Source organism: Peromyscus californicus, unplaced genomic scaffold, assembly GCF_007827085.1.
Source record: "Peromyscus californicus insignis strain IS unplaced genomic scaffold, ASM782708v3 Scaffold_21__1_contigs__length_65335640, whole genome shotgun sequence".
Lineage (NCBI taxonomy): Eukaryota > Metazoa > Chordata > Mammalia > Rodentia > Cricetidae > Peromyscus > Peromyscus californicus.
In genome coordinates this window covers 33,002,577-33,023,446 of record NW_026294514.1, presented here as the reverse complement: position 1 = coordinate 33,023,446, position 20,870 = coordinate 33,002,577, and the positions used below count along the sequence as shown (strand labels likewise).

Genomic DNA, 20,870 nt, shown 5'->3' with positions numbered 1-20,870 from the left:
ATGCAGGTTGTGCCGGGCGGTGGTGGCGCACGCCTTTAATCCCAGCACTCGGGAGGCAGAGCCAGGCGGATCTCTGTGAGTTCGAGGCCAGCCTGGGCTACCAAGTGAGTTCCAGGACAGGTGCAAAGCTACACAGAGAAACCCTGTCTCGAAAAACCAAAAAAAAAAAAAAAAAAATGCAGGTTGTTTCTGAAAGCCTGGGGTGGGGCCTGACATCTTGCATTTGTGGTGTTTGCTTCTGGCTCCTCTTCTGTACTTGTAGTGTTAAGAATTAACAGATTATTATGTTGGCATAGAAACAAAAATGTTGGTGGATATGATCAGTTTGTATAGTGCCTCCCAATTATTTCCATTTTTCAGTTCAACGGAAGTATTCAAGTGAGGATATGGTGTAAAAATTATCTAGGAAAGTATAATAATAGTAGACTAGAAAATTGTGCTTGTAGGGTTGCAGGAAGGTCACACTTAGAGTTAGTTGGTATGAATTTAAACAGGTCAAATATAAGTAGTATGTTAATTTTTTTTTTTTTTTGGGACAGGGTTTCTCCGCATAGTTTCAGTGCCTGTCCTGGAACTCACTCTGTAGCCCAGGCTGGCCTTGAACTCACAGAGATCCACCTGCCTCTGCCTCCGGAGTGCTGGGATTAAAGGCCACCACCGCCCGGCTAGTATTTTTAACTACATGAGTTCATGTGAAGGAGTGGATGGGCTGTTGGAATTTAGCATGGCAAATATTTTGCAGGGAGCAAGAAAGGGTTAAGTGATAACCTTACGTAAATGTGACTTTAAAGTAGAGAGTTTTGATATACTTAGGGATAGAGGAAGAGGTTATAAAGGAATGAATAAGAATGTTTCTATTAGCTCAACTAACTTCAGATGTATCTTATTTTGTTTGCTAAAATAAAATAGTTGTTAATGCCTTTATAAATCATACAGGTTTCTGTGGTGATATAGTGTGTACGCCAATAAAGATTGCCAGAGGATCAGAGGACATAGAGGCCAGACAGTGGTGGCACACACCTTTAATCCTAGTACTAGGAAGCACACACGCCTTTAATCCCAGGAAGTGACGGCAGGGTGGAGAAAGATATATAAGGCTGTGAGGAAACAGGAACTTAGGCAGTTCAGCTGATATCCTTTTGGGTGAGGACTCAGAGGCTTTCAGTCTGAGGAAACAGGATCAGTTGAGTTGGCGAGGTGAGGTTGTCTGTGGCTTGCTCTGCTTCTCTGATCTTTCAGCTTTCACCCCAATATCTGGCTCTGGGTGTTTTATTATAACACCATCTCAGATTCGAACAAGTTTGTAGTCATAGTCGAAACATTTATGATATGAACAAATACAGAAATATTCTTAACGTTTTTTCCCCTTCTCTCTTTTGGATATTGCAGATGACCATGGATGAAAAATATGTAAACAGCATTTGGGACCTTCTGAAAAATGCAATTCAAGAAATCCAGCGTAAGAATAACAGTGGTCTTAGTTTTGAGGAGCTCTATAGAAATGCATATACAATGGTTTTGCATAAACATGGAGAAAAGCTCTACACTGGACTAAGAGAAGTTGTTACTGAACATCTCATAAATAAGGTACCCAATTTAAAGGACTGTTGCTAATACAATTTTGACTGTAGAGAATCCATATACTGTGCTGTGTTTAACATTCTTTTCAAGGCTACAGGAAGCCTATATTTAACATATCACTGTATTGTAAAACCTTACTGAAAACCTATAATTGACTAAATCACAATTTATGATAGTTGAGAAAAAAGGAAGTTTGTAGTCTGTGATGAATATATAATCATAATGAAGAAAACATTAGTGAATTACAAATGCTTATTAAATGTTATAATTCTTTTTTAAATATTTCCACTAGCCTTTTTAGCTTTATCTTCTGTATATTTGAAAATAAGAAAACTATATTATTTAAAAATATTCTTTAAGACTTTCACTAATTGAAGTAGACTAATTTTAGCTGAGTTTGTGGTAAATTTGAAATCTTTAAAGACAAATTAGTGGTTAACATTATAAAGTATTTTCATTGAACAGACTGCAAAACTAATTTCACTTATGAAATATCCTTACTACAATGTCTTGCTTTAAGAGTGTCAAATACAATGTGACATATCACAGATTCATTGATACTTTTATGTGATATTCATTTCTTAAATATTTTGGGGGAGAAAAGCCAGAAATGTTTTGTGGATAGTAAAATGAACTCACATTTCTAACTTATACATTTTGCTACATTTTTTTGCAAATTGTTCTATTACTAATTTTTATTTATTATGATTGTTATCAAACAATTAGCGAATAAGGTTTACATTTCATTTACCCTGAATTATTTGTTAGCATGTCTCCTGTGAATAAGGAAGTTCTCTTATGTAACCAAAGCGGTACGAGGAAAACCTGAAAGTTTAACATTAGTGTAGTACCATGCTGCCGTCCATATTCAGATTTTACTGGTTGTCCTATGTAGCAGTGATGTCTTCTATAGTAATCTTTTTCTGATCCATGATCTGATCCAGGATCACATGCTGAGTTCCCCAGACTTTTCGTCTGCCTGCACATTGGCAATTTTGAAGGTTGTAGGTCAGTTGATTTACAGATTGTCCCTCAGTGTTTGGTTTGTCTGATTGTTTCCTCATGACTAGTTTCAGGTTGTGCGTTTTTGGCAGGAATAATACATAAGTGATGTTGTGTCCTCAGTGCATCACATCAGGAGGCACATGCTGTCAGTTTATCCCATTATTGGTGATGTTAACTTTGATCACTTGGTGTCCGCCAGATTTCTTCACTGTGAAGGTACCATTTTTCCCTTTGTAATTCCTAAGTATCTGTTCAGTGATATTTTGATACTGTATGAATGTCCTATTCTTCTAGAAACTTCTATGTGGTGGTTTCAGTGGTCATTGATGGTTCTTTGAGTCATCACTGTAGGGTTGCAAAATAACTTTCTCTTCCTGTCCATCTTCTAGAATTTCTTTCTCTGGAAGGTGGGCTGGGGAGATTACATGAGCTAGGTAGTTTAGTATTTCCTGACGTTAAGAGCATTATGTTCATCATGTAGTCAGATTTTTGTTAAATACCTGTTCTTTCTTTTCAATACAAGTGCAGTAGATGCAGAGATAGTGTATACTATCCCTTTCTGGAGTTGTTTTTAGTTTGATGTGAGAGATGGTACACTTTTAGTAATAGTGTGAAACCCCAGACATTAAGTAGCAAATGAGTTGTGTAGGTGATAATAGCTTAGGGACTATGTGGAGGAAAAGTTAATGTAAGCTATAAGATTTCATAAGAAAGGAGGAAATTAAATCAAGTCTTTAAAAAAAAAATGATTGGGGAATTTATTCAAACACCGTGGGGGGCACTCCAGTATAGCAACTAGTATATAGTATAAAAAAAGAAAACTGGTTACTCTTTTTTTTTTTTTTTTTTTTTTTTTTTTTGGTTTTTCGAGACAGGGTTTCTCTGTGTAGCTTTGCGCCTTTCCTGGAACTCACTTGGTAGTCCAGGCTGGCCTTGAACTCACAGAGATCCGACTGGCTGGGATTAAAGGCGTGCGCCACCACCGCCCGGCCTCTTTTTTTTTTTTTTATTCTTTTATAAACTGGTTACTCTTAGGACAAAAGGAGTTGTTAATTAAGGAGCATAATAATTACTGGATTATTGAATTATTATATAGCAAAGAGCATAGGAAAAGATTAAGAAAATTTGAATGCCTCACAAAGGGATTTAAACAGTGGAAGGGTTTAAAAGGTACAAGTGGGTGACAGTGTAACAATATTTGGAGATTACTAAAATGAGGAGAAACAAATTAGAATTGGGCAGATGTTTATTAGAATCAGAAGAAAATCTTGAAAAACCTAAGTAAAAGGGTAGACTAGAAAAGAGTGAATGATGGCAGAGATTTGGAAAAAAGGCAGGCAAAATTAGTTTTCTCAAATTGTGGTGCATCCAATAGGAGTACTGTGATGTCAGAATAGAACGTGATTTGCAGCAGGTAAAGGAAAGGGTAAGTTTTGTTTTAGGTTATATTGACAGTTTTTATTATTGGAAAATCCCTTAGAAGTCATTATCCCCATATAATATCCTCAAATACAAGCACATGTTTGTAGATATAATTGAAAACTCAGAACTAGACATGAAGATTTGGTGGTTGGTAGTATGTACTGAGGAGTAAGCATTAGGTTTCAGAGAATGAAGTGACAGAGTCAAGGGATGGATGTAGAAGAGGAAACTCATAGGTAGTTGTCGGAATAAGGAAGATTAATTCAAGAAGGTAGACATTAAAAGAAAGGAAAGATGAGTGTTTTGCTTAAAGGTACGGAAGGGTGGAGGATTGGAATACCAGTTCTTAGATGTGGGATCAGAATGATGGAGAAATAAATTAAGAAAGTTATGTTCACATTTGTCAGGGAAAGACAGTAATGATCCTAACACCCACCCCTACCCCCACCCCCAAAACAGGGTTTCTCTGTGTAGCTTTGCACCTTTCCTGGAACTCACTCTGTAGCCCAGGCTGGCCTTGAACTCACAGTGATCCGCCTGCCTCTGCCTCCCAAGTGCTGGGATTAAAGGTGTGTGCAGCCAACACCCAGCTGATCCTAACACCACCCCAACACACCCCCTCCACCCCCCCACCCTCCGCATTTACTGTATGTTAGGCCCAGCAATAGTGGGTGGAACTTTCAGGTTAGTTGAATGTGAGAATTAAATAGATAATCTGACTTTTGAAAATGAGAAAAGGTACTTGACAGGGTCCTTGTGAAGATGATACTAAAGAATTGATGAGGGGTTGGGTATTTAGCTCAGTGGTAGAGCACTTGCAAGGCCCTGGGTTCGATCCTCAGCTCCAAATATATATATAGAAAAAAATTGCGGAAGGGTTTTAGTAGGAGTTGGTTAAAAGGTGTAATTTGTAGTATTACTATTATTTTAAACAACGCCTTGTAACTTGGCCACAGACTCTGAAAAAAATCTGCAATCATGTGTTGTTGAAAATTGGCTCATGGAAAAAGTAAGGAGAGAAGTGAGAGTATGAGGTCCCCATTTAAGTGAATACTTTTTGGAATCTGAAACGTGATTAAGTACATAATGAAGTCATTAGAGTATTCCTGCCATGAGAAATGTTAAGAGATTTTAGGCTTAATGTGATCTTCTAACGTGTCTCAGCTTGGGCTGCAGTCACAAATATCATGGCCCAGATGGCTTAAACAACTTTTCACAGCTCTAGGTGCCAATGCCATATAGTCCAAGACCAAGATATCCATAGATTCATTTCCTGGGGAGAGCTGTTTGCCTGGTTTGCACATAGCTGCTTCCTTGCTCTATCTTCACATGGCAGAGAGAGACTTTGAATCATGTTCATGAGGGCTCTACCCTCAGTATGTTCTTAAGGGCATGCATTCATGTTGATTGTTCTAAAGTTTAAATTTAAAACTTGAAAGCATGTACACCCTATTCTGATTTTTTTATACACAATCTTTAATATGTCTCCAGCATCTGAAATGTTATGATCCCCCCCCCCCACGCCACTTAACCAGCTGTTTTTAGTGAGGAAGTCTACTGATTCCGCACATCTGTCATTATGTATGTCAAATGAATTCAGTTTTGAGCCTCTGCTAGTATCTTTGCTTTTTTCATTTTTTCCTTTCTATTTATATTCATTTTTGTTCCTAGAGAAAAAAAAAATAGCTGCAAATAGTGTTGTACAAATGGACCACTACCAAGAGAGAAATGTTAATTGATAGGGGAGGTCAGCACATAGTAGCTCAAAATGTTTGTCCCTGAATGTAGGAAGTATCAGCTGGTTCAGTGAATGTGTTTTTCAGTAATGCTAAATATGATGTAATATACAATATATCCTTAATGGAAACCAGTATTACTTGTTGCATTGCATTTCCTTTTCTTACTGCTTAGAGTTACCTGAATTACCTACATAACATATCGATAAGATAGGTAAACTTTTAGTACCATTGTATAAGTAATCAACACCCATCTTTTCAGACTGAAGAGTTAAAAGAAAATTGAGTTTTTATATGGAGTGAGGATTTAAGAAAGTCCAAATAATCCAAGTGCTATTTCTTTTTCTAGTGTTGGTAGCGTATCGTTTCTAGAATATTTCCTGTTAGGAAACTGAAACCCAAAGAAATTAGTGAAATGCTTGAGAACATAACAGAACACTGGGTATGAGGTTTTTGTGCCTTCCCATAAGAAAAATACTGTCTTATTTTAGTAGGCATGAAAACAGGTTTGTTCTCTCCCCTGTCTTTTCTAAAGAAAATAAGTTTGAAGCATGGCTGAAAAATATTCTTGATGCTTTGTATTCAAGAAGTTTTACATTCCAATTTGTGAGTGCCTCAGAAGTACCCTTACAGTTTGTCATGACAATTCAACATACCAGGTATTTATTTGTCAGGCTCTGAGTTGGGTGTAAGGAATGTATTGATAAACAGAACATGTTTGATCTCCAGTCATGAAAGAGTAATAAGAGGAGCTGTATGAGTCAAGTTAGGCTTTTCGAGGAAGTTGTGATGTTTAAATTGGGACTTAAAGAATGAGCAGGTCTTCAAAAGAAGAGAGGGTTGAAGAGCACTCCAGACAGAGAGAATGCTTAGGTGTCATGTCTTTCGGTAAAAAAAAAAAAAAAAAAATAGTATTTTTGTTTTTCTCAGCCAGTCTCTGTCACACTCCTTAGCTCTTCTCCTAAGGCACAAAGCAGCAGATATCATATGTAAGCAAATACTTACGGCGGGATTCCAGTGAGACTTCATTTTAATAGGCAGCAGGACATCCTTTATCAATTCCTAGAGTAAAGATACTGACAATCTGCTGTGAGAATGGAGAAGTCTAAGACTTGGTAGTTGCTGGGAACAGGACAAGATGAAGTTGGAGAAAGAGAAGCCACCATGCCAGGCTTTGAAGCTGTGGCAGAATGGCTTGGTTCTTAATTATATGTATGTTGGAGCCAGTTGTGGTTTAAGTAAAATGGTGACATGCTGCTATATAGGTTATTAAAGTCCTACTTGTGCTGTTTGGAGAATTTAGAGGGCTTAAGAGTTGAAATGAAGAGAACTAGAACAAAGTAATCCAGAAAGAAGTTGATTTATACCAGTGATAGTAATATTATATACTAATAATATAGTAAGAGTTACAGAGCACAGTTGTCAGATCCAAAGTATCTCACATGTAAAAGCAATGTTACCTGCTGATGGTTGGTGTGTAAGGAATTTAGAAAAATATTAAAAGTCAGCTTTGCTTTGTGTTTAGAATTAGTGATCATTAGTTTCGCCAATTGTAGATAGGATCAGGATGAAGCCGATTTCCTTAGATGCTTCCTATTTGGATGCTAAGTGTAACTGACGAGTCTCTAGTATTGTCCTGCAGTAAGGAAATTACTCTTCTGCCTTCTCAGCATCTATTGAATAAGTAACTTAGATGTAGCTGCATTGGGAAAGTACTAAGTAGAAATGAGAACTGCACTTAGAAGCCTAATTCTTCTGCTATTCATCTTGAACAAATGAAGCCAAGGTTAGAATTTGCACTTTTTAAATCTTAACCCTTTAGTTAAATAAGGGTTGTCTGATAAATCTAGTGTTTTGTTGTTTCTTTGGCTTGTTTCAATTTTTCTTTAAAATTTTTTCCTTTATTTACGTATTTATTTATTGAGATAGAGTTGACTGTATAACCCTGACTGGCTTGGAACTTGCCGTGTAGAACCCACAGAGATCCACCTGCCTCTGGCTCCACTTCTCTGCCTCCTGAGTGCTGGGATTAAAGGCATGCATCATCATGCTGGGCTGTTCTTTGCTTTGACAATAGAGTCACCCTGTATAATCCAGGTTGGCCTCAGACTGGCTATTCTAAGCCTCCTGTGTTAGGACAGTAGTCATGAGCCACACGTTTGGCACATTTAGGTTAAGACTTGGAAACGCAATTTGTGATGCTTACTACTCATATTTGAACCACAAATGTGTTTAGAATAAAATCTTTTCCAGTAAGTCCAAGAAGAAACTAGTTTTGGTGTGACTTTATTATTGTCTGTTTTTAATACGTATTTCTTGGGTTTGGTTTATTTATTATTGGCAGTAATACTTTCATTAGTACCCTCTAGTATTAAATATTCTTGAATAATATAATTGAATAATGTATTTTATGAATGAACCTGTGAAAGCTTTGGATTGGTTATAGCTGAAGAAAAAGGTGTTAACTTTTAAAATCTAGATTTTTACTGCTATATAGAGCATTTACTCCAGTGGTGGTTTTTTTTTTTTTTTTTAATCTAAGCATCTTGTTCTTTGAATGCTATTTTACTTTGATTGAATGGGAAGGAGAATAAGAGGACATTTATCTTGCTCATTTTTCATCAATTGCTAATTGAGGACCTTGTATGTTCCAGGCTCTGGTTCAGGCAGTTATAGTCTGTCAAGCAGACCTTACTGCCTTTGTGTGCATTAGAAGCTCTAGATTCACATACTTGGATCGATCAGTGGGTTGTAAATCTGACTTTCTTGATGATTTACCTTACAGATAGGGAAATTGGAACCTGGAAGAGGGCATAGTTTAAAATTTTAGGTGACTTTCTTTTTTGAATTACTTTGTAAATGCAGTCTTACTTGTGGAACAAATTGCTTGTTTCTATTTTTTTTTAATTCGTTATCCTGTAATAGAAAATTGTATCTGTGTAAACCAGTTTTTGATTTTTCTTGATTTTTCTCACTTCTTTTAGGAGAGGAGAGATGAACAACTACTGTACTAAATGTTGTCTATAGATGACTTAGGTTATTTTTATGTAAGGGTACTAGTGGAAATGAAATTGGCAACCTTTAAGCTTTGAACTGTTTTGTAGGTCAGTTGAGAAGACTTAGCTTTCATATTAAAACTTCCTGAGTTCTCTCATTTTTAGGCAAATGTAAATCAATGTAGAGAGAAATTTTAATTGCATTTATGATTAAAATATAGTGATAGCAACTCTTAAGAGGACTATTGGTAGGAACAATGGAGGAAAGATTTCCATTAGCTGATCTGTAGGTTCATTACCTCATTTTCATTCATTTTAGTTCAGATACCCACAGAAGTTTTTCCTGTTTCTTCTCAGCCACCCTAAAATGAGAAAGGGTACCTTCCAATAAGAAGCTCTAATGGGGTAATCAGAATTGAAGGAGAAAATACTTTCCTTTGGGAAGGCAAGATACAAAAAGGAGGTCAATTTTGGGCAATCCTTAAAAAATTATTAAAGATTTACCATGAGAACAAAGACAAAATAACACTTGCAGTAGGAAACTACTCCATGGGAAAGAAGTCAGGTAGACATTTGTGTAGGTGGCTGGAGTAGAAAAGATCTGCAGAGACCTCTGTGGCAATGACACTGTGGGTTGGACTCAGAAAAGTACTGTGAGAACTTTAAAACAGCTTGACTTTAGATGGAGCTAACATTATAAAATGCTTAGTGTCAACTTGTTTCAGTGCTTCCTTGACATTTACCTTAAATTCTTGTGCCATCTTACACTTCAAGTTTTTGGGGAGAAACTGAGAACCTATTTTGTTTGATATTGGAGTTACTTAAGGTGATAATAGAATCAGAGAAAAGGCTGCCTGCTAGGCAGTAAAATCTCTTGATACATCGCATGGTGACAGTAACCTGAACACAAAAAGGTAACCCCAAAGTGGTGTTTGGAACTAGGGTAGGGAAAGGATTATTAGAGAATTGAGTATAAAGTAACTGTAGGATATGAGACACTTAAGAAGTTGAATAGCTACTGCTTTGAAGGATTCAGAAAAGAGCTGTCAGAAGAGCCAGGTTTAAAATGATGTTGTTTAACATTTCTTCTAGTACCCATCAGCTGTTGTATAACTTGTTAAGTAAACTACCAGCACAGTCAGGCAATTAACACCTTTCTCTCATTTCTGTTATGGTGGTGGTGGTCTTTCAATAATAGTAGATAATGTGAATAAGTGACCTTTTCAGTGAATGAATAATAGTATGAATAATAGTAGATAAGTTAAGCCCCTTTGTTCATCTCTGTGACTCTGTTGAAAGGAATTGGCAAAGTGGAAACAACCATGTTTTTTATAGCCACCAGTTCCTTACATGATGGGGCTTACACCTCTATCCACTCAGATTATTACTAAGTAACCACATAAGTGCATCATATGACTTGGAGGCATTGTGTCTCTCAGCTTTTCAGGTTTTTTTGTTTTGTTTTTTTGTTCTGAGATTTGAATGTATCTTCTGGAGACAGATTGTTACCTGCCAATCACAGTGGTCATACTTTAGTTATATACTTGTGATGTGATAGCTTTTTTTTTTTCCCCTCCCGAGACAGGGTTTCTCTGTGTAGCTTTGGAGCCTGTCCTGGAACTCACTCTGTAGCCCAGGCTGGCCTCAAACTCACAGAGATCTGCCTGCTTCTGCCTCCCCAGTGCTGGGATTAAAGGCGTGCACCACCACCACCACCTGGCGATGTGATAGCTTTTAACACCTCTCTTGACATCTCAGCCATTGGAAATCATTGCTTTTAAAATGTTAGATCTTAGCCGGGCGGTGGTGGTGCACGCCTTTAATCCCAGCACTTGGGAGGCAGAGCCAGGCGGATCGCTGTGAGTTCAAGGCCAGCCTGGGCTACCAAGTGAGTCCCAGGAAAGGCGCAAAGCTACACAGAGAAACCCTGTCTCGAAAAACCAAAAAAAAAAAAAAAAAAAGTTAGATCTTAGTGGAATCCCTCTGCGGGAGATTTTTTTAAAGTCTGCATCCTTTTGAAAATAAATTTATACATTTTCGTGTGTGTGCAGGTATATGTATGGGGTACATGTGTGTGAAGACTGCATGTGGAAGTCAGAGAACAACTTCTGGGAGTCAGCTCTCTTACTTTCATCGTGGGGGTCTCTGGGATTGAACTCATATCAGCTTGGCATCAGTTGCCTATCCACTGAACCATCTTACAGACCTTGTATATCTCTTTTAGCCGTCCCCCCCCCCCAAAAAAAAATCCCTTCCTTTTCTTTCATGGTACTGTAATGTACTTAGAAATTATGATTCTCTAACGTGGGTTAACACAAGTTTAAAAGAATATTTGCCGAACTGGTCATTGAAGATGTTTCTCTCATACATGCTAGGCAAATGCTCTACCATTGAGTTGTGTCCCCAGAGTTGAAAGAATATTTGAAAATAAGATTGCTTTTTAGGGGACTAGAGAGATTGATTCAGTAAGCACTAGGTGGTCTTCTAGGGGACCTACTTTTGATTCCCAGCACCCATTATGGTGACCCACAATTATAACTCCAGTCCCAGGGTATCTGACACCCTCTTCTGGCTTATGCATATACTGCACATATGTAGTGCACAAACATACATGCAGACAAAACAACTATATACACAAAAAGTGAAGAAAGTGAAAAATGAAAAAGAAAGCTTTTAGGACAGACGAGATGGGCTTTTCTGGTAAAGGCGTTCATCTACCAAGCCTGACAACCTGAATTCTGATAGCCTAAATTCAACCCCTGAGACCCATAGGGTGGAAGGAGAACTGGCTTTGACAAGAATTCTCTGACTATCCCATGCACACAATACATGTAATTCCCCACCCCCCAAAAAATGCTCCTAAAGAAATACCAAGCAAGTTTCATTGCCCTAACATGCAACAGATTACCTTAATGTGTGAAACTATGAAAATATACTACCCAAAACATTTCTGTATCTCTACTTTGATCTCAAATTGATCCTAATTATTAGACTCCTTCTACTACTGTAGAGATTATAAAGCGATTGAATGCATTTTGTATCCCACTACAGTGTTGTAGCATCTTGCTTTGCCTAATAGAAGCCAGCATAAGTCTGTCAGTAAAAGGAAGGATTGTGGTATATTCTTTTGAACAGTACTTGATAATCTGATATTATGACTTAGTGATTAGTTTGGGAAGCTTTTAGACAACTAGTGATTGAAATTTTCAGTTTGAAATTTAAAATATTCAAAGTTTGTGTGGTCTTTGTGAAGTCATAAAAGATGTTTTACTAACTGTGTTAGTAAAATTACTTCTAGAAAAATCTGGCATCGGAAAAAAATTTTTGTAGTGAATATAGTAATGTTTTTTTAATTATGATATATCTTTGATTCCTACCTTTATTTTTAAATTAATGAAAAGTAATTAGAGAAATATAGTAACCTACCTAATAATCATTGAGTTTTATGACAGATGTTCAGGAAGCTCACTCATGGAGTTTTGAAAAGCGTAAATAGCTACGTAATGTACATTTTATTCTCTTAGCCTTGATAGATGTTTAGTTTGAGATACAGAAATCTGAAGCAAGAAGAGAGCAATAGCAACATCAATTCATTGTGCATTAACTCCACAAAGTATGAAAATTAGTCATGTTAGCATTTCTGTTCTTTAGAGGGAAGGATAGCAATACCTGTAATCTTTTTTTAACTTTTTATAAAATCTTTAATAAATAATTCACGTAGTATACAATTTGCCTGTTTGCACAATTTGATAGACTTTAGTCCAGCATCCTCATAGGCCCATGACATCCTTACCACTTTCTGTTTTAGAACATCACTGTCTTCAGTTTCATACACACATATAATGTATGGTGATTACATTCCACCTTATTTTTTTAAGTGAACCTAATATTAGCAATTTTAACCATTTTTAAATTCACAATTCAGTGGCATGAATTACATTCAAGATATTAATTACACTCATGATATTCATTGATTACACTCATGAATTACATTTGTGGTCTTCATCGATTACATTAGCAGTATTCATTCAGTAACTATATGATATTAATTACATTAATTGTATTGATTTTTTTTTTTTTTTTACATTCATGATACTATGTTCTGATAGTACTGTCTGTTTGTGGGGCTTTTCCATCACACAAAACAGAAACTCTGTATTTAGGAAACCATTGCTCTATATTCCTTTCTTCTCCATCTTGAGATAACGTCTAATCTTTCTGTCTCTATGAATTTGTATATTCTGTATATTTCATGTAATACAATTTTATAGTATTTGTCCTTTTTTGAATGTAAAAACATTTTATGTACAACTGCAGGAGAAATAATACACAGATAGCTTGAATATAAAAACAGGTTATAATTCAAATGTCCAGGGTTATTTGAAACCGGAAAGTATTTTCTCTGAAAAATAGTAAAAATGAAAACATTTCCCAATAAGCCCTTTTAAGCCAAATAATAGCTGAATTATACATATAAATATCGATTTGGTTCTGGGATACAGAAGAAACCTATCTTCATCTGTTCAGAGAGCTATTTTTTACTTAAGTTGTGTAATTGAGATTCCTATTCATCTTCCCCTTCACTGTTTGATTTATGGCAGACATTTTTCTATGGGCTAATCCATAAAATGAAAAGATTTTAGCCTCCTCTCCTGAAAGTACAGCCAGCATATTCTTTCATCAGCTTGATACAGTACAAATTCTTATCCTAATAGTGAAATGTTTCACTAAAGCTTGCCCAGTGATTGATTGGTCAAAACCAAAACTTACTATAAGCCACAGTCATCCTAGGGTCTCCCCATGCTAGGTAGCCTCCCTGGATCTGTGAGTTGCAGTCTGAGTTGTCCTTTGCTTTACATCTAGTATCCACTTATGAGGACCATGTTTGTCCTTCTGAGTCTGGGTTGCCCCACTCAGGATGATATTTTCTAGTTTCATCCACTTGCCTGCAAATTTCATGATGTCATTGTTTTTCTCTGCTGAGTAGTACTCCATTGTGTATATGTACCACATTTTCTTAATCCATTCTTCAGTTGAGGGGCATCTAGATGTTTCCAGGTTTTGGCTACTACAAATAATGCTGCTATGAACATAATTGAGCATGTGTCCTTGTGGTATGATTGAGCATTCCTTAGGTATATGCCCAAGAGTGGTATAGCTGGGTCTCAAGGTCAATTGATTCTGAGAAACTGCTATGCTGATTTCCAAAGTGACTGTATAAGTTTGTACTCCCACCAACAGTGGAGGAGTGTTCCCCTTGCTCGACATCCTCTCCAACATAAGCTGTCTTCAGTGTTTTTTGATCTTAGCCATTCTGACAGGTGTAAGGTAGGATCTCAGAGTCGTTTTGATTTCCACTTCTCTGACAACTAAGGATGTTGAGCATTTCCTTAAATGTCTTTCAGCCATTTGAGGTTCTTCTTTTGATAATTCTCTGTTTAGCTCTGTAGCCCATTTTTTAATTGGATTGCTCAGTATTTTGATGTCTAGTTTGAGTTCTTTATACCTTTGGACATCAGTCCTCTTGTCAGATGTGGGGTTAGTGAAGATCTTTGTCTTATCGACCGTGTCTTTGCCCTGCCAAAGCTTCTCAGATTCAACAGGTCCCATTTATTAATTGTTGCTCTCTGTCTGTGCTACTGGTGTTATATTTAGGAAGTGGTCTCCTGTGCCAATGTGTTCAAGGCTACGTCCTACTTTGTCTTCTATCAAGTTCTGTGTAACTGGATTTATGTTGCGGTCCTTGATCCACTTGGACTTGAGTTTTGTGCATGGTGACAGATATGGATCTATTTGCAATCTTTTACATGTTGACATCCAGTTATGCCAGCACCATTTGTTGAAGATACTTTTTTCCATTGTTTAGTTTTGGCTTCTTTGTCAAAAATCAGGTGTTCATATGTGTGTGGATTAATGTTAGGGTCTTCAGTTCGATTCCATTGGTCCACATGTTGTTTTTATGCCAGTACCAAGCTGTTTTTATTACTAAAGCTCTATAGTAGAGCTTGAGGTCAGGGATGGTGATGCCTCCAGAGGTTGCTTTATTGTACAGGATTCTTTTAGCTATCCTGGGTTTTTTGTTTCTCCGTATGAAGTTGAGTATTCTTCTTTCCAAGTCTGTGAAGAATTGTGTGGGGATTTTGATGGGTTGTATTGAATCTGTAGATTGCTTTTGGTAAGATTGCCATTTTTACTATGTTACTCCTACCTATCCATTAGCATGGGAGTTCTTTCCATTTTCTGATATCTTCTTCAATTTCTTTGTTCAGAGACTTAAAGTTCTTATCATACAGGTCCTTCACGTGTTTAGTTAGTGTTACTCCAAGGTGTTTTATATTATTTGTGGCTATTGTAAAGGGTGATGTTTCTCTGATTTCTTTTTCAGCCTTTTCATCATTTGTATATAGGAGGGCTACTGATTACACCTGTAATTTGAAGTGCTGACATGGCTCATAATGCAAGAATATGGTATACAGCTGTCTGTTAGCTGTCATATTTATTACTGATGTCATCAGAACACTGATGTCATCAGATAAAATGATCATGTTCTAGAGTTCAGAAGCAGAAAGGCATCTACTGTCTATTATTTCAAAATTCTAGGAAACCCCTGTAAAAAACCACACACAAAAATCATACTTGGTAAAGGGAAATCTGGTTAGTAAGGCATCTCAGTCAGGCATGCTATGAAGTCACAGGTGTGATCAGTCACAGTCACACTTGATGTGAGAAAGGGGCTGCAGACCGGTTAAGTGATTTGGTCAGAGACCCTACTTAAATTTGTCTGAAAATGATGGTTTTGGTTATTTGGGTTTCTTGGTGAAGATTTATATACCACAAATTTCTAGAAGGACAGTACGCCCAGAGTTATGCCTCTGTTGTATTAATATTTTTGCTATAATTAGCATGTATTCCACATAATTCATGACCCATTTTAATTACATGCTTATATTTTCAATGTAATTTAATGCCAAGCATATAAATATCTTATAATATATATGTATCTTACATATATTATATATGTATATCTTACATATTATAGGTGTATTGTCTTATATATTATATATAGCTTCCTTTTCTTTCATGGTAATGTACTTAGAAATCACAATCTCTAATGTGGGTTAACAAAAATTTGAGAGTATTTGGAGTACTGGGGATTTTAGCTATGTATAGCCTCATGATGGATGGATGGGTGGGTGGGTGAATAGAAATATTGGAAGAGATTTGTCTGTATTTAGAGTAAATATTGACTTGAATTTTTTGTTTTGTTTTGTTTTGTTTTTTCAAGACAGGGTTTCTCTGTGTAGTTTTGGTGCCTGTCCTGGATCTCGCTCTGTAGATCAGGCTGGCCTCGAACTCACAGATATCTGCCTGGTTCTGCCTCCCCAGTGCTGGGATTAAAGGCGTGCGCCACCAACCGCCAGGAATTTTGAATCTTGAAGTCCTTAGTTTTCACTTCCATTTTCTTACTAGTTCTATGGCTTTGTTATACTTTTGGTAAACTTTAAAATTATATTGTTTTAGGTAATGATTTCTGTTTTACCTAAACATTTTAATAAAATTGGCTCTTTGGAATTTTTGCCTTAAGCATTAAAATTTTAAAAGTGAGAGTTTAATTGATGATTAAAATTTTGTGTATTGGAGGGTGGAATATTCTGGCAGATTATCTCCTACTCAAGAGTTGTGGCCCAGCCTCAGCCTTCTTTTCTTGTCCATCTGCAGGAACTCTTGGATGTGGAAATTCCAGAACAAAGACTGGTTCTTGTGTTGTTGGCTGTCTTGTCAGGTCCCCGACCTGCTCTTTGCCAGTAGTTTATTGACTTGAGAGTATGTCAGTTACAGCCTGAACATAGTTTGTGCATAAACAAATTTTATTATTGAAAAATAGAGATTTCCTTTGACTCAGTAATTCTCCTTCAATCGTAGCTAAAGTTGAAATTTTTTTAAGATGTAAGAAAAAGCTGGATTCACAGAAATAAATAGTATTCAAACTTGGTTTGTTGCAGTATTGGTTTAATATGTTGAAGTTATTTAACAACTCCAGTAATTTTTGGCATTTAAGTTCTTTTAACACTTGTGGAATTGTAGTTTATGTTAAACAGGTCCAACTTGAGAATTGTATTGCCAGTTTTTTAATGAATATATAAAAATGGGCCTTTATTTCCACGCACATTTTTTTGATTCTGATGCAACCACCACTACCTTAAAAACTCTGTGGTACCCCTTCATAGTTATGCCCTCCTTGTCCTCTCATCTCTAGCAACTACTGATCAGTTCTCTTTTCACTATAGTTTTATATTTTCAAGAATGTCCTGTAACTGGAGTCAGTTGATTACCTTTAGTGACTGGCTTCTTTGAGTGTAATTATTTCTGAGTCAGGTTAGAAGCAGCATTAGTTGGTCCCTTTTGTTGATGACCAACTCATACTCTTTTGTCTCAATCACCATTTGCTCATCGATTTACCTGTGTGCTTAATAAAAGATGATTCTTATATACAGCTTTTTGAGATTGTGATTAAAGCTTATAAATGTATGTGTACAAACTTTGTGTTGATAAATTTTAATTTCTCTGGGATAAATATTTAGAAGTGAGATTGCTGGGGCATATGTTAGATATGTATGTATTACTTTATAAAATGCTTAACGTCCTATATGGCTGTACTAATTTGCTTCTATTTGCTATAAATCTTTGCCAGCACTTGATCCTATCAGCTTACTTTAGCAATTCTAGCATGGTTAGTAATTTCTCATCCTGGTTTTAATCTATATTCTTGAAAATTTGCCTTTTGCTTTGTGAAGTGTCTAAGATACCCATTTTTAAAATTGAATTCTGTACTGAGATGTGTGAATTTTTTTTGTTTGTATTTTGTTTTCTTTGATTTTTCTGCTTCTCTGTAGCCTTTTCTCATTTTAACAGCATCTATAGAACAAAACTTCAAAATTTTCTGATGGAGTTCAGTTTATATCTTTCCCTCTTTTAAGCCATGCCTTTACAAATCAGGGTGACAGTTACTTTTAATTCTCAAGTGATATATTTTCATTATAATAAAGCCTCTTTCTTTGATGCTTTGCAAATACAACCATGACTATTGTTATTTAAAGTGAGGGATAATGTAAAATATTAACCATTGTCTTAACTATCAGGAGTCAGAATTGTGTACATCGTGTTACAGTAGTGTAAGTACGATGATGTTGAAGTGGGTTAAAAGCCAGAAAGGCTGACATGGCTCTTTAAGCCAGTGGTCTCCTGTACCTGGGCCTTATAGGAGAACTGCCTAGGCAGCATTTTACTTTTATATGGATTGTCTGCCTTTGGATTAAGGGTGGTCCTAAAATTTGTTTAAATATCCTTTGTTTTCCAGAGAAATTTTAGATTTCTAGCAAAATGGAATGGAAGGTACAGCGATTTCCCATTGGCTTTCACTGTCTCCCCTTCGACCAACATCCCTTACAGAATGGTACATTTGTTTGTTAACCCACACTGGTTGATGCCTCATCACCACCCAAAGCCCATAGCTTATATAAGCCTTTAGTGTGTGTTGATTCTGTTGCATTAAAGGTACAATTTTGGGCATGTATGTAACCATTATAGTCTTCTGAATACTTTGACTGTCCTAAAAATCCTTCTGTGTTCTGCCTATTCATCCTTTCCCTTAACCAACAATCCAATATTTCACTGATTTCTTAGTTTTGCCTTTCCCAGAGTATCATGTAATTGGAATCACACAGCATGTAGCCTGCTCACATTGACTGTGTTTGCTTCAGTGATGCATTTAAGTCTCTTCTTCTTCACAGCCTGGTTCTGTATTTCCTTTTAGTGCTTAGTAGTACGTCACTGTTTGCATGTGCTGTCTGTCGATTTTTGTGGTACAGGGAAAGAGGTCTCTCTCTCTCTCTCTCTCTCTCTCTCTCTCTCTCTCTCTCTCTCTCTCTCTCTCTCTGTCTTTGTCTTCTCTGTCTCTGTTTGTCTCTGTCTCTGTTTGTCTCTCTCTGTCTCTGTCTCTCTCTCTTTAAATAAGTTTGCATTCCTGTCACCAGTGAATGAGAAGATCCTGTTACACATATTTATCAACGTTTGGTTTGGTTTTGTCTATGTTTTGTTTTAGCCATCCTAATAGTATTGTGTTGAACATTTTTCATAGTTACTTGCTGTCAGTTTATCATTAGTTAGGTACTTTTTGTTGCCCCTTTTAAAAATAAGATTACTTAGTTTTTCATTAAATTTGAAAATTTTCTTGTATGCTTTGGTCTTTTATCAGATAGGTCTTTGTAAATAGGTTCTTCTAGCTGGCGGTGGTCTTCTTTCTTGTTCTCTTGACTGTTAACTATTTTTCAAAAGTTTTTAAGTGGTTTTAATTTTCTGCAGACTGATTCACTGTTCTGTTGAGACTTTCTCATTCTTTTGCAAGCCCATGTACCGCAGACCTATTAGTTCTCCACTGCCTCTATACTCATCACAGTTGGTTCCATCTTACTCTTAACTTCTGATGCCATCACTTCTTCCATGCTTCTTCTTGTGTTGCTCTTCAAATGCCAGCTCACCTGGATGAACTTAATGTAAGTTTTCGTTCAGTACTTGGTGTGTGCAGTCCCTTTATTGTAGGACTGCCTCTACAGCAGGTTCTGGTCATTGGCCCTGCTGGTGAAAAAAAAAGTAATGATTAACAGTGTTACTGCACAGATACACATTGCTCTGCTACTTTCCGTTTTTGTGTTAATTTTAAAAGTAGGTCGGTTATTTCTTATTAACTTACGTACAATTTAGTTTCTGTGTGCCAACTTACTCTCTCTTAAAAATGTGTTAATTTTTATAAAGGTTGAATTTTCATCTTATTTTTACTTTTTATTGTGTTTGGATTAATATTTTCACTTTTACTTCTTAAGGGTAGAAAGATTTCTGTAGGAAATTGTTAAAAAGTTTCTCATAGTATAGTCTTGAATAATTAAGAATAGTATAACAGCTATGTCTAAGAGACTTCATTTTCTGTTAGGTTTTGTGTGTATGCCCAGTTTGTTAGAATAATCGTGGGACTTGGCGGGGAAAGGTCAGGCAGGAGTTAAGAGCACTTGGCTGCTCTTGCAGAGGGCTTAGGTTTGTTTCCCTTCACCCACTGCAGGAGGCTCACAATGAATGGTTCTAGGGATTCGAACACCCTCTCTTGACCCCTGTGGGAACTGCATGTACATAATGCACATACATACATGCAGACAACTATTCATATATATAAATAAGTAATTAACAAATAAAACAACTTTTAGTCAGATTTTTCTACCTGGTAAAAGCTCACTATTTAACTGATAGCATAGTTCTTTGAAAAATGATGCAAATAGCATCATTTGCAATGTGTGCCGTGTGATGTCTTTTTAATTTTACCTAGAGGCTGGTTGTCATGGTTTTCTATTACTGTAGTAAAACACCATGACCAAAACAACACATAGAAGGAAGGGTTTATTTGTGGCTGACAGTTTCAGAGGTTTAGGGTCGATAATGATGGGACGGTGTACCAACAGATGTCCGACATGGAAGAGCTCATTAGAAACAACACATGGCTTTTGAATCCTCACAAGCAGCCCCAGCAGTATACTCCCTCCAGCAAGGACACGCCTCCTAATCTTACAGCCACCAACTAGGAACCAAGTATTCAATGACCAACATCTCAATCAAACTACCACACTGATATAAATTGTAAACATTATACTAGGTGAAATATTTGTTGGTATATTAAAGTGTATAATCAGTACATTTTAGACAACATACTTTGTAATACTAACTTATTTGATTGGTCAGTTTTTCATTTATTCAACAAATGTGTCATGTACATTTAGAAATAATTTCCTGATTTGAAGTGTTTTCCCAGACTGGAGTAATTTAATACAGTTTACATTTAACTCAATTTTATAATTGTTATGAAAGTTCAGTTCTTAGTAATAATTGGCTAGATGTTTTGGTATTTGGGATACATGAGTTTCATGTGTAGATTGTCTGAGGTCTTTATTTTTGAGAGTCTTGCTATCTTTGGAACTTAGGATCCTCTGCCTCCATCTCCTCCCAATGCTTGTGTTCCAGTTGTTTACTACCACACCTGCCCTGCATTGTCATGTTCTCATTTAATTACTACTCAAAACGTAGTGAT

General features: G+C 36.5%; 1 protein-coding gene across 2 annotated transcripts in view; it reads left to right on the top strand.

Moving 5' to 3' along the window:
• The window catches only part of Cul3 (cullin 3), an 88,279-nt gene that overhangs the window by 22,558 nt on the left and 44,851 nt on the right, over window positions 1-20,870 (top strand). The window contains exon 2 of one of the 2 annotated variants that reach the window (XM_052749997.1): window positions 1,390-1,587. In XM_052749997.1, the coding sequence (XP_052605957.1) occupies window positions 1,390-1,587 (198 nt within the window). Of the gene's footprint in view, window positions 1-1,389; window positions 1,588-2,676; window positions 2,803-20,870 lie in introns of those variants that run through there. The other variant, XM_052749998.1, reaches the window with a different exon arrangement.